This window comes from Hylobates moloch, unplaced genomic scaffold (assembly GCF_009828535.3).
Source record: "Hylobates moloch isolate HMO894 unplaced genomic scaffold, HMol_V3 SCAFFOLD_17, whole genome shotgun sequence".
Classification (NCBI taxonomy): Eukaryota; Metazoa; Chordata; class Mammalia; order Primates; family Hylobatidae; genus Hylobates; species Hylobates moloch.
Genome location: NW_026652292.1, coordinates 13480997 through 13498368, shown reverse-complemented (window position 1 = coordinate 13498368; position 17372 = coordinate 13480997). Strand labels below are relative to the sequence as shown.

The 17372-nt window shown below is 46.0% G+C and overlaps 1 protein-coding gene across 4 annotated transcripts in view; it reads right to left on the bottom strand.

Annotated features, from left to right (window-relative positions):
- Positions 1-13855, bottom strand: part of OTULINL (OTU deubiquitinase with linear linkage specificity like) — a 34651-nt gene extending 20796 nt beyond the window's left edge. For all 4 annotated transcript variants that reach the window (XR_009210589.1, XR_004244903.2, XR_004244904.2 and 1 more), the window contains exon 1: positions 13713-13855. Coding sequence is in view for 1 of the 4 variants with exons in the window: in XM_032136096.2 (XP_031991987.1) it covers positions 13713-13776 (64 nt within the window). In the remaining 3 variants the exon portion in view is untranslated. The remainder of the gene's footprint in view (positions 1-13712) is intronic.
- Between the last annotated feature and the right edge of the window lie 3517 nt (positions 13856-17372).

The window sequence follows — 17372 nt, the reverse complement described above, 5'->3', positions numbered from 1 at the left end:
TAATTCAAACATTAAAACAGGAAACCAAATACACACACACATACCCCAAAACCCTGAAAACAAAACTAAAAGACACTGAAGAGCCGGAAACCAAGTGATCGTGCAAACAGCAGTTCTACCCCAGGAGCCTGAGGCTCCTATTGTCCTGGACATCACAGTCTCTCTATCTCATGGAAACTCAGCAGCGTCTGGTTTGCCGCAAACTTCCAGAATCTGTACTATCTCTACTTCCTAATAGGCCAGCTGCATAGTCCTCAACCTTGTCTACTTCCTCTCCTGATCTTATTCATGGTATATACAATATCAGTACCTCCACACTTTCTCTCTACACACAGACTCTGTCACCTGCATCTAGCCCACTGACTTTCTCCTGAAGCAGAGGTGGTCTTTCAAGGGCTATTGAGCAGGCCAGGGAGTGGGGAAATCAACTCTGAGCTGGGAGGACATAAAGGCAATTTAATTTAGATGTCTGAGGTAGCAGAGAAAGTGAAGAAATATACATAAGTGAAATCACCTGGCTAAAAGAACTTAAGGTAGAAGTACTACATTTAATAAACACAACAGGTATTTCTACCTGCTTCAATGTCCTGTTATGGTTAGTTAGCAGACGATGGAAGAGAGAGTGGTGAAGAGAGGCTGATGGAATAGGAAGGAACTCAAGGGAGGGGTGAGAAAGGACACTCTCTGTGGCAAGAGAGGTAGGAAGATGGGGGTGGGTGAGCAAGCAGAGGACACAGACACTTCTGAGGTGCTGCGGAAACTTCACACTTTTCTGAGCTGTGCCATGGAACCCTGCTCCCTTTGAAAAGGTGAATATGGCTTTTAGGTCATTTGTAATCAAGGGCAGGAAGTGCTGCACAGAGGAATAAACTGAAGCCAATGGAACAGGCAGACAGGGACGGGCTGGGAAGGGCTGCCCCCTCCCTTCCCCAGACCCCTCACCAATTCCTCACAGTTCTTCCCCCCAGGCTGGATGCCAGGCAGGGAGGCAGTGAAGTGCAAGACACGCTCCTTGCCCACAGGGAGCCCCTGGCCTGGGGACACAGTGTCCTCCTGTCAGCTGGTTGGGTGAGCACCTCCATTCCCCAGTAGGTCACTTCTCTCATAGGCTTTTAGTTTCTCCTTAGGCCCCAGTGTGACTGCAGGGAAAGGCTGGGAGCCTTCAGTGTGGGAACTGATTGTTTAATTCTGAGAAACTCAGCTCAAGAATAAAGCAAAATATTGTACATTAGTCTAAACAAATAAATTAAGCACTACACAAACAGAAGGAAAAACACACAGAACAAATCCAGTTAGGCCATCAAGCTTTCTACATAATTTGGAGCACATGGAGATTCAACAGATTTCTAGAAGTTAGCACAGCAGTGTGAAAGAGTGAGTTTAAATTGTGTTGGTTCTTGCAAAATCATAGATTAGTTGGTTGTTTTTCTACCAGTTATGGGGGAGATATTCAGAAAAAAAAAACACCCTCTTAAATCCTTGAAATGGTAAACTCAAAGGACCTTCTGAACTTCTGTATTTCAGGTATTAATTCTGCTCAATAAGAAATGACAGTCTTCCACTTAGTAGAATACAATAACCAACAACTACAAGATCAATATCACTGAGAAACAGAACCACCAAGTGGGAGGATTTTATCTTGAAAGTCATGACCACTAAGACATTCAACTGTAGGCTGTCATGCAACTCGCTTATGCTGTCAGCACCATCCCCCCAGGATGGGGCACACTGCCCCCAAGGCTCCCACTAAACTGAAAGTATCAATAAATATGACAGGAAGCTGCTCCTGGCCAAACACTGAGAGGATTGTGTGTGTGTTTTCTTTAATGACATCACAGCTCAGAGTCGTTTTTCTTTTTGACTGGGCCCATCTTCTAGAGATGTTGAATGCAACCCATCATTTTAAAGGTAAGTTTCATTTTCTAATCATCGCATTTTAAAAATCCACCCAACTATAAAACCACAAAAGCTATAGATGGGATAGGCTACTACTGAAGAGGAAGTTGTAATTCCTTCCCCGTGGAATCACAGAACTCCAGCACTGCCACTGCTTTATCCAACCACACAGGCCTCCTCAGCCTGGGAGAGACAACTCATTTGACAAAAATGAGCAAAGGACTCTTGTCTTCATTCTGTCATTTTCTAGCTAGAGGACTAATCACTTAGCTTTGATGACCCCAAGAAAGTACTCCAATGGCCGAAAAGTGGTGATAGCACAGGGTTGGAACAAAATTAAACAAAAAAGCACTATCCGAATATAAACCATTTGGCTACCATCTCCCACCATCTGTTATCCAACCACTGCTTACACACCTCTCAGCTGGCAACTCGCTCCATCCGTGGAAGTCCATTTCCTTTTTCCCTTTTTTGGAATGTTTCTCTCTTTATTGATCAACTTTGATCATTATTCTACGAACATAGATTAAACTCCTCCCGCAGGCCAGGCACAGTGTCAAGAGCTGATGTTACAATTATAAATGCAACCGACTGGATTCTCCTGGCAGGGACTGACAGACAGACTCCTAGTGGGAACAGAGCACCACTGAGGCAACGCTCCAGAGGAAAGGAATGCAGGTCCACAAGCACTATAACAAGGAAATCTGAGCTAAACAAGGTTGGAGAATGCTTCCCTAGGACATGAGGCTGAGCTGAGATCCAAGGTTGCACAGGAGCTTGCAAGGCAAGAAAAGTGAGGGGAGGCTGGAGAAGCCTGAAGGTCCTGTTCAAGAGGCTGATGTTTAACTGAAGAGCAAGGGAAGGCTCTGAGAGTTTTAAGCAAGAGACTGAGGTGTTCAGATCTGTAACCACCCTGGAATCTATTGCTTGGGGTTATGAAGAACAAGTCTGATTCCTCTTGCATATGATGACCTTTTACATCTTTCATGGGATTGCAGAATGCGTTGGGCTAAAGGCAGAATTCTACTTGTTCTTTTAGGCTTCCCAGAGTGTTCCCTCAGCAATATGTCCACACTGCAGGCTAGTTCAGTGTATTCATGACTGTTTCCCACTAGCCTGCAAACACCTCTAAGGCAAATGCTGAATCTTAATTCACTGTGGATCTGATCATCTGATGAGCTGTCACAGGAATGCTTCATTTTTGAGGTGAAGAAACTGAAGCAGAGAAAACAAGTAGAAGTCTGAACTTGAACCCCTAGGTTCTGATGTAGAGCTGTGCCCTCTGAACTAACTACTGTACATTACTGCCTTCCCGAGAAATTCTCTTCGAAGTTCTATCATTTCCATCATTTCCACTCTGCATCTTTCTCTCTTCTAGTTTAGACAGCTCCTGTTTTCTCAACTAGTCCCTACATGGTATCTTTGGGGAGTCTCTTCGTGCTCCTGGTCAGTCTTCTCTAAACTCATTCCACACTTAATGTGAGACCCCAGGTCAAACACAATGTCCTGGGTGTGATCCCCAGGACAGAATTCAACAAGGTGACCCACCTTCTTCATTCTACATCAGGAGTAAGTCTTCTGAAAAGGGTCAGAGAGTACATATTTTAGGTCTGATTGGCCATGTGGTCTCTGTCTCAACTACTCAGCTCTGCCCTTACACAGGGAAAGCAGCCACAGACAATACACACAGGGCTCCGATCCAATAAAGCTTTACATATGGACATTGAAATTTATATTACATCTAATTTTCACATGTCAGGAAGTAGTATCCTTTTTTTTTTTTTCCCAACCATTTAAAAATGTAAAAACCACTCTGAGATCATAGGCTATGTAAAAACAAACAGCAGGCCAGATATGACCCATGGGCTGTGGCTTGCTGAACCCTGTTTTAGATGATACATTCACAGCAATGCAGCCTGTGATTGTATTGCACAGCTACAAACAAACAACCCAAAAGCCACTGACTCACATTCAACCTGCTGTCAGCTTAAAGCCCTTTGGACCTGTGCTGGGGTGTGTCTCCCCATCTTCTGAAGGGAAGAGAGGGCCAGGGGTTTCACTCACTCTCAAGTTTCCCGGTGGAGAGACCTTCCTGGAGGTGGGGTTCTGGCTCCCCTACTACCGCCTTTACTCCTTCCTGAAGGTGAGAGATTGATCTGAGTGGCAGAGTTTTTAAAAATGGCATGCTCAGCTCAGCCCCTTTCACCCCACAGACCTGCCCGCACAGAAGGAATCCTTGGGCCTGCCCTCTCCTTGGGAGGGAGGCCTAGAACTTTAGGACAGAGTTCAGCTTGGGCACTGCTAACAAGCCCAACTGGCCACACAACTAAGACACGTGGATTTTATGTCACTGAGCTGGCTTAGAAAAATATATTTTTAATCTCTGACATCTGTATCTACCTTTCAGTTCAGAACATGGGAAGGGAAGCAAAGGGTTATCCAGATCATGTGGGCCAGTTCTGGGATCTTTAGACCTAGGCAGGACCTGACATTTATCTCTGCTAGGTTTCATTTACTGATTTGGCTCACTGCTTTGACCTGCCAGGGCTTTGGTGGCAGGTGGTCTGGTTCAACTCTCAGGCCTTTAACATTAGACTTCCATATCCTAATAGAAATCATTTATGAACATGTTGACTAAAGATACACTTTGAGATAAGCCATTCTTCACTTTGGCCCTGGGGGTGACTTTTCCATTACTCAGAATCATTTGGGCATCGTCACTAATAGTTACTAATCCTTCTGATTGGTCTCCCTTCCCCAGTTCTGTTTTCTACTCCACAGCCAGCGTTGGTTTGTTTTTTAAACATTCTATGGATGTATCATCTCCTGTGCAAAACTCTACAATGCAAAACTCTTTACAATGTAAAACTCTTTCCATGGCTTTTCTCATTTGTAGGAAAGACCCACATCCTGCTAGCCACTGATGTCAGCTGGAAAGGGCCCTAACAAATTGTCAGAAAGGTAAAAAATGGTCATAACCTATGGTAGCATCCTAGCCAGAGACCTCAGGAGCTGGTTCTTCTGTAACCAAGAATACTAGTGACAGTCAGTGGCTTATAAAGCCACAACTCACCCCATAACCTCTCACCCATCCCCTGGGACCAACTGAGAAGTCAAGATTTGCCCCCCGGGTTCAGTGTGATCTTGCTGATGGGACCACACTGCCGAAGCCTCCTTGGCCACCTCCCAGCCCTAAGTCTTTTACCCCTGTCTCCTATCATGGACTCATATACCTTTACGTGGGCCTGTAGATCTGCTCTCCTAAAGGGAGACCAGCGGCTTCAAAAACAACCTCATCAAACTTTATAGAACATTGCTACTCAAAGTCCACAGGACAGCAACACCAATACCATCTGGGACTCTTTAGAACTATAGATTCTCAAACCCCTTGGAAACAGAATCTGCATTCCATCAAGACCCCCAGGACCCTGGCCCTGGCTCCAGTAGATTTTCAGATTTATTAGGCTGGGGCCCAGGTATCTTTTTTAAGCTCCCCAGTAATTCCAACATTGCCAGTGTTGAGAAATCCTGCTGTGGAGTAAGAGCATCCCCTACCCTTAGCTGCTTCTGTTATCTCAAATACATCATCAGATGCCAATTAATTTCCAAAGTTACCATCAGGAGAAATCAGGCCAGATAAAGAAAAATCTTACTGGTCAAGTAATCCAACTAAAAGTAAGTGTTGTGTCTGTTTTGTGCCCGTTTCCCTTTGGCCAAAGTAAGCGGTTACTTTTACTAGTCACAGCTGTTGTTTTTCTATGGCTGGAAGCTATGACTATCTAAAAAGGAACTTTTCCGAAAAAAAATTTTTTTTTTTCAGATTGAGTCTCACTCTGTCGCCCAGGCTGGAGTGCAGAGGCATGATCCGCAATCTCTGCCTCCAAGGTTCAAGTGAGTCTCCTGCCTCAGCCTCCCAATAGTTGAGATTACAGGAACCTGCCACCACACCTGGCTAATTTTTGTATTTTCAGTAGAAATGGGGGTTCACCATGTTGGCCAGGCTGGTCTCGAACCCCTGACTTCAAGTGATCCACCCACCTTGGCCTCCCAAAGTGCTGGGATTACAGGCATGAGCCACCGTGCTTGGCCAACTTCTCTGAAATTAATGAAGAAAGGAACCTGGCCATTACCCTCGCCTCCAAGGAAGGTGGCCAACTCCTCCTGGTTTGGCTGGGACTCTCCCACTTTTAGCACTGAAAGCCCCACATACTGGCACATCTCTCAGTCCAGGCAAGCTGGGACGGTTGGTCACCCACGCCCAGTCCCTCTCATGGTCTGACCCTGACCCCTCCCTCTTCTCTCACCTCTTCCTCTTGCTCCAATATGAGGAGTGCCTTCACTTCCTCCTAGAGCTCACGCCTGCCTCCCTGCCTTGCTTTGCCTGTACTCTTCCCTCTGTCTGAAACATTTTTCCCTATAACCATGCTCTAGTTCATTCCACTCATTCTCCAGCTCTCAGCTCAAACATCACTTCTCTGTTTCTAACCCCCAGGCTTGAGCAAATCCCTGTTTTCCTCTCTCACAGCACACGGTGTCCTTTTCACAGCACTTGTCACAGTTTACACAATTGCGTTTGTGTTTGATTAGTGTCTGTCTCCCTGTGTAGACAGTAAATGCCTTAAGGACTGGGACTGAATCTGTTTTCACTCTGCTTTCTGAGTGCCTAAGTACACAATAGACAGTTTATATTTGTTGAATGAACGAAATGAATCCATGTAATCAGGATCCCGTCCATGTGTCTCCATGAGAGAGACTGCCAGCTTCCCCCAGGGTCCGTTCTCTCCTCCTCCCACCGAGATTAAGCCCTGACTTTGGGCTGGGCGCATGGCTACTCAGACGAAGGCTCATTCCATCGTCCCTAGGTGCTGGGTACTGCTGTGTGAGTGAATTCTGGCCAAGAAGTTGTTGAATGTGCAACTTTCAAAAGGGCTTGTTAAGAGGGGTGTGTTCCTTGCCCTTTTTTCTCCCTATTAGCTGGAGTGTAAATGTGATGGCTGATGCTCCAGCAGCCATCTTGTACCCAAAAGTGACAGTGAGCACTGAAGCCAGGCATAGTGGAGAAACAAAGTGGAAGGAGCCTGGGGCCCTGACACCGTCGAGATCATCCCAGCCCTGGGGAGCTACCTCTCTTTGACGTGAGAGAAATACATGTATTCACCTATTTGGGGCTATTCTGTTACTCCACCACACTTATCCTAACTAAGAGCCTCTATCCTGGTGGTCCCTTCTGACTTTTAATATGTATGTCAGAAATAATGAACCACCAGTGTGTTTTCTCTTCCCTTAATTACACCATGTAAATATAAAGCAGGAAGTGAGAATGTGAAGTGGTCATCTAGTAGGATGGTTTCAAGGTAGTGAAATGAGGAGGGAACTGAGGGAGTCAGGAACTCAGGGTCCGGTCCTAGACAGCTGAGCCATCTGGACCTCAGCTTCCTCCCCTGTGAGCAAACATAAGGAAGCCAGGCCATTAACTGCCATTTCCCTTCATTCTCCAAAGGCCTCCTTATTTTAATATGTTTCAGAGTTATGTTGGAGGAATAGTCACGTTGGGGCCAGGATTGGAAATAGTTGTGAAATAACTGACATTGAACTAAACTCAAAACATTACTCAAAGCTTGCACCACAGAAAAGATGCCCTAAGTGTGTATGGAAGATACATAAGATCTTGACAAATGCCAGCAAATACCCCAACCCTTGGAAGTTCATGCTGGGTCCTACAGATCTATTAAACCAGTTGACCCAAAAGCTAGTTCTAATAAAGAGCCTTTTCCACAAGGGCCTCCATGGTGGTAATCAGCTTCAAAAAGGCTGCTAGATGGGGAGGAAAAACGAACATCAAGGAGACTGGGAGGGAAAGGGAGATGTAATAGGCTCCAAAATTCAAAATTCAAACAAATGAATCAATTACATATGGGAGAAGATGCAGCAAAGTGTGAAGAACAAGACAGTACAAGGTAGATCACCAAGCACAGACTCTACAAGCCCTCTATCATGACAGTCAACTAACCAAAATTGAGTCTAACAAATATTTAATAGTTAAAAAACAAAAATAGAGGGATATACCACGGATAAAACTGATCTAATAAGCTCTCTCTTGGTTCAAGGGATTTTTCTTTAGATCTCCTAGGAAGGAATCAATATGCCCAAGCCTTGCACTGCTTCAGGTACAAAACTGTGGGACCCAACATGTATATTAATCATTTCATTGGCTATGTTTCCATTTCAAGCTGAGCAGCCAACCTAACCTTAGCTACAAACCAAACTCCAAGTTCATTTTGTAAATGCCAAGTAAAATGACAAATTGCTGATCTCATCCACCGACATGAGTGCCACCAGCCCTTCCTATCTAGACGGTGACTGGTTACATTCAGCCCATGCTGGCACTGGCTTGCCATCTCTTCCACTTCCCCTTCCTATCAGCCATTCTGCTTGCTCCGCAGCATTTCGGCCTGTCCAAGTGGTGCATTCGGAAGACACAGAGCACCCAGTCTTTCTTAACTCTACAGAGTTCACAAGCAAGTTGAGGCCTTCTTGTCACAGGTCAAAAAATACAACCCCAAGTATCAAGTGTTATTCTAAGACCCAGGGACAGATTCTCTCATTACCAGGCAAGAAGGAATTTAGTTCACTTCTCTTAAACTTGGAGACTAAATGCTACAGAGAACAGTCTATGCCCTGGCTTAGAGGACAGACACAGATTGTTCAAAGTACACGCTCCGATGAGCTTCCACCATCATCAGCTCCACTGCCCACCTCCATTCTTGAGCCATTTGGCACTGGTTTGTACCCACCGAGGCTGTCCCAAGCCTAGAAAGAGATGAGAGCTCGTCTCCACCGTGGTGGGTACAGGACAGGGAGGTATGCTTCTTTTTTTTTTTTTTTTGAAACAGTGAACGCTTGATGTTTAATGAGATTTTCACTTCTGATTTGAGGGAAGACTCTCTTGAGAATGACTTCCAACTACATTATCACTCCCTCTCCTAGAAGACTAACCCTAATATTCATTAACAACCGATGATATGGCAAGAGGAGAAAGAGCTGAGGTATTTATCACTCTCACTGCTAGAAGACTCACCCTAATATTCATTAATAACCAATAATATGGCAAGAGGAGAAGAGCTGGGGTATTTTAGGTAACTTTGTGTCTATTTATCCAATAATTCTACAGACTCGATATCATAGTAACATGGTTAAATCAACAACAAAAGATTTACTATTAAATTCTTAATTTAGAGATTCATCAAGCATAGCATTTTATGTGCTACAGTTTCTGGGATTTTTGTTTATTACCTAGGAATCCCAGCAACGGTACTAACAGGCAACAGGCTTTTGTCTCCTAGAAATGAACATAAACATTTTATCATCCTCTTAATTTAAACATGAGGCCACCTGTCTATTCTGGCTCCAATTAAATGGGAAAGTAGAAAAATGGACTATTACTAGCATAAAAGGTTATTGGAAAAATGAGAACATATACAAAAACTTTCTGTTGATTTATTTAGAAGTACCATTTAAATGTTCTTCCACTAAATTAATTACAAATCAGATAAATGTGTATGCAACCTCATTTTGAAAACAGATTGTCTTACCAAGTAGCTGAACATGTACCAGAGGACTCACATGCACAGGAGAGAACGGAAGGATTTACTAACAAAACATGCTAATCCAATAATTCCTCTAAAAATTAAGTAGAGACTTTAATAGCCACGTATGGGGAACCACTAAGCTAGGAAGTTTTAGCCCAGTAATAAAAACTTTTTCATAATCTCTCTCCTGCTGTACCCAGACCTGCAAGAGTTGTCTCAAACAATAACAACAGTATACAAATGTTAACCCAACCTTAATTCAGAACAGCTTAAATGTAATAAGGTAACCTTGGAAACCATGGAGAGCTCTCAGGTAGAAGCTAGAACTCTGTTTCAAGTGACAGAAGCAGATAGATTGTTAAGAATCTGTTATGAATGGAGTCCCATGCCAGGGCTTACCCTGGCCACCACTTACTAGCGGAAGCCTTGAGCAAATTCTGTAGCCATTGTGAGCGTCACAGAGTGGTGATGGTAAAGGTTATATAACACTATCTATGGTCAGTGTCTCCACATTTAGCACCCTAAAGAAAATCCAAATGCCAACTGTTTTTGTGACAGGGACAAGCACTGGGTGCTACAGGCACATAGAAGAGCACACCATTCCAGGCCAGGGAGGCAGCCAAGGCCTCCCAGATGAAGCTAAGTCTACCTTGAGACCCGAGCCAGAGAAAAGGTCATTTTCAAGTTAATAATTATACCCAGTCAAGACTTTCTACTGAGATAAAATACTTGGTACCAAAAAAGTTACATTCTATTTGATATTTATTCATCTCATAGAAATGTCAGAGTAGAAGTATAATAGGGCAAATGGGTGGCAAAACAACGACAACAAAATCAACTATGGACCATTTGGTTTTAAGCATTCTATTGTGGGTGCCTTTAACTGCAATGCTTTTTTCCCCCATAGCCCTCAAACTATTTTTTAAAGAAGGGAAATATTTCTCTCGACAGTTACAACTAGTTGTAACTAGCAGCTCTCAGGCCTCTTTTCCTTGGCACACACTTTCTACCACCAGCGTCCCCTCTACTCCTCCTTCTCCTCCTCGAGAGTAAAGACCTTGAAGGCACTTGTTCTAGAATAAGGTCACAATTCTCAGCACACTTTCGGCAGTCCATGTGGAGGGAATGCTTGCGCCCACACTTCTCATCACTCCTCTTGCCACCCGACCAATCACTGGGTTATTAACGGTTCCATCTGCCTACTCTCCTTTTGAACACAGAAGTTCCACCAGGTAAATTCACCTGCCTGCCTAGTGATTACCTGCCACTGCCCATGGGAACACGCCAAAGCCTGCTTATGGTGGCTCAGAAACATCTGCTTCATACATACAGTTGTGCCTGCTTGAATGGCTTTGGATTAACAAAATCCAGGATATCGAGGAATTTACCTTTCATTTAGCAGACACATCTACATAGGAGGTGGGTAACCTTGTACAAGTTTGTGTGTGACTTGGTTTCTTAAAATAAGGTTAAAAAATAACAGCTACTTCATAGTAGAAGGTAATATTAATAATAGTAGTGGCAGCTAACATTTGAGTGCTTACTCAGAACCACAACCAACCAGTTCTAAGCATTTTCCATGTAATAAATGAACTAAGACACAAGAAGCACCAAAAAACATTAGCCATTACCATTATTTTTAAATTTTTGATTTGGCAGTAAACTCTTTCCTCCAAACAAAACCTTACCTAGAACAGCAAAAAACAACAAAACAAACCTAAAAGTATACAGAAACAAAAAAGCAGAGCAACTCCAAGTATAGCTGGAGTGGGTCCGCCGTTCCACACTGCGCATTCCTATTCCCCCAACACCAGCCCCTAAGAACCTCCAATGAGTCCTGTGGTTCCAGAAATCATGGTTGAAATGTGAATGTTACCACTGAACAGATGGACAGTAGTGGAGAGAACCACAGCAGAGCTAAGCCAATCAAGACAGTTAATGGCCCGAGTCTGGCCAGATGTGGGAAGAGCAAGGAAGAGTGTGGGGTGCACACATTCTCCCAAAAAACACAGTGGTCTGCCTAAGGTGTGCTGGCGACTGTGAGCTTATTTCACTCTATGACCACCTCTCCCTGCCTTCCTAATAGATGACAGCGTCTTCTCTGGGTACTCCACTAAGTGATCTTCCAATGCTTCTTCGATGCCTCTAACATTCTGATTCAGACAATCTTTCTGATAATATTATGCAGAGATGCTTAGTCCATGATTCTCAATATCCTAACATACCCTAACACTTTAAAAAAGAAATAGTAAAAATCAAACAAAAAAAACCTCTTCTGTGGGTTTTCTTCTGTTGTCTGGTTTTATTGTCAAGTGTTACTTGATGTTATTTCAAAAGCTAAAAAAGTTGTCCCTATACTAGCTTTGACAACTGATTTTAAAACTGGTTTTATTTTTGTTTTGCCAAACACCACTGGGCAAAGAAGAGAAACTATGCTTGTAAGTCATCAGAAGTTATGTTTTGGAGAAAAAAGTTTTCCATAATCTGATCCTTGAATCACATTCTTCCTCTGCTGCACACCAACTGCAGATCCCACAATTGCAGCAGAGGAAAGAATCTCTCCCTGGGCTCGCAGCGCTGGCATGCATTGAATTTGGTGCAAAGAAAGGAAAAATTCCAGGTGATGATGTTAACCCTGAAGTAGGCACCTTTCTGCCTCCCAAACCAGCCTTTCCAGCTGTGCTCCTGCCTCCATTTCCAATTTTTGTTTCTCTGCCAAACTAAGGCAGGGAGGAGAAAAGAAAATAACATAATAAAAAGTTCAAATGAATACACCCATAGGAAATATGTGGCTAATTTTATAATAACCCAAGGTGCAGAAAGGTTGAAAAAAATGAGTTCATTCTCCAAACTTTTGAGAGTGGGAGGTAGGACAGAGTTCTTCTCCACTGGGAGGGGCTGCCTGGATCCGCTAACCGGAGGCTCTCATTTTATGGATGAGAACACGTCAGAATGATGTCCTCTTGACTCCCAGAAAGGTGCTGTTTCCACTGCACCCAACAGTTTGCTGTGTGAATTAAAAGCTCATGCTGGGACCAAAAACAGCAATTCATAGGCAATCCCCGCACCTGCCAATTTGCCATAATCACTGCAGTTTCTGCAGCCCAAACTCTGTGTTTGGGAACCGGCATCCTCCCAAAATTCACTAGCGGGCTCCAGACAAATACAGACACAGGAATGTGCCCCTTCAAAACCAAGCAGCAGCTATGCTCATCTTTCTCGGGGCTGGTTAGGAAGACATCCTTTGTGGACTTCAGAGGGGGAGAGGACCCCGCTACCGAGCCAGCGGGTGGAGACATCGAGACCGAGCGCCTGAACTCCCAGGCTGTGCTGCTGCCCTTGTTGGGTGATTTTTTTTTTTTTTTGGACGGAGCCTTGCTCTGTCGCCCTGGCTGAGAGTGCAGTGGTGCAGTCTCCGCTCACTGCAACCTCCGCCCGCCGGGTTCAAGCAATTCTCTGGCCTCAGCCTCCCAAGTAGCTGGGACTACAGCTACTCGCCACTATGCCCGGCTAATTTTTTGTATTTTTAGTAGAGACAGGGTTTCACTATGCTGGCCAGGGTTTCGCTATGCTGGCTAGGCTGGTCTCGAACTCCTGACCTCTCGTGATCCGCCAGCCTCGGCTTCCCATAGTGTTGGGATTACAGGCGTGAACCACCGTGCCCGGCCCCGTCTGGGTGAATTTTTTTTTAGCCAGAGTATTCTGTTGTTAGCAAGTCTCGACTGCCGCGAAGGTGTGCGCCACATCCTCTGCCAGCAGGGCGCGAAACCCAACTCCCTCCGTCAGTGAGTCGAGCTCCCAGAGAGGATACGGGGCCCCGCGGGTCCACGCGCCCCGGGCCCGCTCCCAGGCGCAGGGCGCGACCTCCGCCGCTGCCTGGGCTCCCCGCGCGGCTCTGAGGGGACCCGGACCCCAAAAACCGGCTTTCTTCCAAGAACCTGCGTTTCCTGCCCGGGCAGGCGACATAAGCAGCTTGGCCTCCGTTATTCAAATACTACCCCGTCCCCGACAGGGGCTCGACCCCCGAGTGGGGGTGCAGCCCCGCCCCACTCCCGCCCGGCTCAGGGGCGCGCTCCAGCTCCCGGGCTCCAGGATTCCCAGCCCCCACCAGGCAGCGCCGGTGGCCGCCGAGGAGGACAAGTCCCTGGCTGCCTGCGACCCCGCCCGCCCTGGCGGTCCCCGCCCGCGCCCCCCGTCCCGCTCCGCCCCGCCCCGCCCCAGGCTCACCTGCGGCAGGAGCGCGAGACCGCTCCCGCTCCCTTGCCCGCGTGGGGCTCCTTGGCGCCGCCATGCCGGCAGCGCTGCGGACGGGCGCTGGGCCTCGGCCCGTGGTCTGCAATGGTCTGTCAGACGCGACGGCCGCCCGCCGGCGCCCGGGCTCGCTTCCCTGCGGCGGGCTGGGGACGGCGGGGGAGGCGCAAGGCGGGGATGGGCACCGACTGACGCGCCGGGCAGCCAATCAGAGGCCGGGGAGGGGAGGAGCGGGGCCTAGAGGGGCGGGGTCTTCGCACGCTGGCCGGAGAAGTGCGGAGGCGTCCGAGGCTCGGCGGCGGAGCGGGTAGCTACTCCTGGGGTCAAGGCGCGTTCCCGAGGCTGCTCCCCGGGAAACATCTTGGGAATTCCACTTGGGCGGATCCGGCGACCTCCATGGCACTTTTCATGGAAGGCTTGTTGATTGGGAAGCACATTGCCGGAGGGCCGGCTGATGAGGGCGAGGAGCCAGTGCGGTTTCCCCCCGCGGGCAGGTTGCTGCGCGATCCTGCTCTGTCACTGCAGGGGTGGGCGAGCCTGGAGTCCAGATGCAGCTGTCGGCCCAGGGCCTGTTCACCTGACTGGGGAGATTTTCTAATCTTTCTCCCCCCCTGGGTCAGCAGAACGGGGTTACGCTTACTTAGAACTCACAGTGTACTTTGGGAGCGCGAATGTGTGCATTATTGACAAAACTGTCCTCTTATAGAATGATTTATCCAAAGGAAAAAAATGTGGGAGTAGTTAACAGTAGAATAAACAGCCCAAAAAATGAAAAGGCGCTCACAACAAGGTTCTCCCCCCACTCTGCCGGTCAGATGGGCCTTTTCCAGAAGAAAAAGGAAGAAAATGAAAATCCTGTTGAACACTTCCTCTTTCTCCAATATACACAGTTCCAGAGACAAACTGACTGCATGGGAAATGTTTTGGCATCTTTTGAAAGAGAAGTTCCATAACTAAAGATGTGAGAAACAGCCTGGAATTTTGTGTGGCTTCAGTAGCCTGAGAGCAATGTCCACAAGTAATTGGATCGCTTTCCTCCCTTTTCCTAGTCTCAGAACACAGGTCTTTGGCCACTCCAGTGAGATTCTTTATCCCAGCAACAACAGTTAACTTAATGCCAAGCATTTACTGACAGCTGGCATCTAGCCACATGCTTTGATACGTGGCTTTTACATGCATTGCTTCATTTAATCCTCACTTGCCCATGAGGTAGGCACTGTTATTTTCTCCAATTTACAGACCAGGAAACTGAGGTTCAGGAAGTGCTAGTGCGTAGTTTGAACCTAAGTCTGAACCCTCAACCGCCCAACCATTCTTCAATGCATGATTCACAGAAGATAATAAAAATGTTCCCAAACTCTACTGCATGTTTAGAAAATAATCCCTTTTATCTAAATCAGATTTTTAACATTGAGGGGTAGTTTTCTACAACCATAAACCATCGCTTGCGTGTATAGAGCCACGTTACTCATACAAAATAAATGACTTAAAATTGTTGCGCCTAATTAACCTAAACAAGCATATGAGCAGTGACAAGTACAAATTGTCTATTCTAGAAACTGAAAATACCAGGACTAATTTCTTGTGGTATAATAAAACAAAATTTACTTAGTCCTTTAACCACAAAACAAATTAGCCAGTTCCCCTTCCCTCCTCCCACAAGATAATATTTATGAACACAGCTGTTTGTACTTGGCCTAAAATCCTGTCAATTAATTCACATTTAGGATTTTGGTTGCCTGTAATGTTCGTTGTTACTCCAAAAGCTGAATGAGGCGCCTCTTAGTGTGGTACTTAATGACCAAACCTTGGAGCCAGACTGCCTGGTGTGCCTTCATACAAGCCGTATGGTCTTACATAAGTTAGTGAACCTTTTTGTGCCTGTTTCCTTCTTTGTAAAATGGAGCGCCTAAGAGTATCTACCCCATAGGATTTTTATGGGGGTTAAATTACTAAATATGTGCAAAACTCTTACAATACTTGGCACATAAGCATCATATAAATATAAAGACGTATATACATGGAGATTTCTAATTGGCTTTCTGGTCTAACCATGAGTGATTACATGTCTGCACAATTACGAAGTTATTGATTTTTTAAAAATACCTAGATCATGAGCTCTTTGAGGGCAGGAACTCTGACCTAGAATCCCTAGAACCTAGCTCAGAGCTTAAATATTTATGAATGGGTAAATTGAGAGTGTGGTGTGATGCCAGCTAAAAGTCATGCTGAACAGAGACCTCTGCAGCAACAGTCTCAGCTGAAACGTGGACACAAATCATCACACTCGCCAAAACATCCACCTTAGAACTGCCAGAAACAGACAGTGCCTAGCATTGTGCCCAAAAGCCACCTGATCGTGACTCTGGAAAGCTCAGCGTAATGGTTACTCCAGCTAGTTGCATGAGGGTTGTGGTATGACCCAAATCAGAAGAAAGAAAAACTGGCCAGTAGTTCCCAGCAAATATTTAATTGGAGTTTTTGTTTTTATGAGGTTTTCTTGACTATTTGAACTCTGAAAATGGAATGTGAACATTCAAAGCCTTTCCAGGTTCACATTGCAAAATGTATTTTTTTTTGGGCGGAGGGACAGAGTCTTGCTCTGTCACCCAGGCTAGAGTACAGTGGCACTATCTCAGCTCACTGCAACCTCCACCCCAGGTTCAAGCGGTTCTCCTGTCTCAGCCTCCAGAGCAGCCGGAATTACAGGCGTCTACCATCATGCCAAGCTAATTTTTGTATTTTTAGTAGAGGCAGGGTTTCACCATGTTGGCCAGGCTGGTCTCGAGCTCCTGACCTCAAGTGATCGGCCCACCTCAGCCTCCCAAACTGCTGGGATTACAGGCATGAGCCACCATGCCTGGCCCATTTTAACCATTTTTTAAAGTAGTTTAGTGGCAGTCTGAAGGTCCCAGTGTGGGGATAGACAGAAGCCCCTGCCAGGGCCCACTGGAAGCTTCAGGGCTCTTTGCGCTACTTCTGTGCCGGCCCCTTCTTCAGGGGTCTCCTGTTTCTCCCTGTTTAGGCTTCACACCTTGCCCCTCACCATTCCAGCCCTGTCCTATTTGATTTCTTAGCGTTGCCTGTGAAATGTCAACTTATCTTGGCCTCACACCACTTGTAGCATTTGTTCACCTTCACACTGGGATGCTGGAAGTGTGGCATCTCACCCATGCCCTGGACTGGCATGTAGCAGGGTGGTCCACACTTCTATAGCCTCTGCTCGTCCAAGAAAAAGAGCATACTGTGTCCGGAATTGGCGGGTTCTTCGTCTCACTGACTTCAAGAATGAAGCCACAGACCCTTGAGGTGACTGTTAACAGTTCTTAAAGATGGTGTGTCTGGAATTTGTTCCTTCTGATGTTTGATGTGTTCACAGTTTCTTTCTTCTGGTGGGTTCGTAGTCTCGCTGGCTTCAGGAGTGAAGCTGCAGACCTTTGCAGTGACTGTTACAGCTCTTAAGGCTGTGCGTCCAGAGTTGTCCATTTCTTCCGGCGGGTTCCTGGTCTCACTGGCCTCAGGAATAAGGCTGCAGACCTTCACAGTGACTATTACAGCTCATAAAAGCAGTGCGGGCCTAAAGAGTGAGCAGCAGCAAGATTTATTGCAAAAAGCAAAAGAACAAAGCTTCCACAC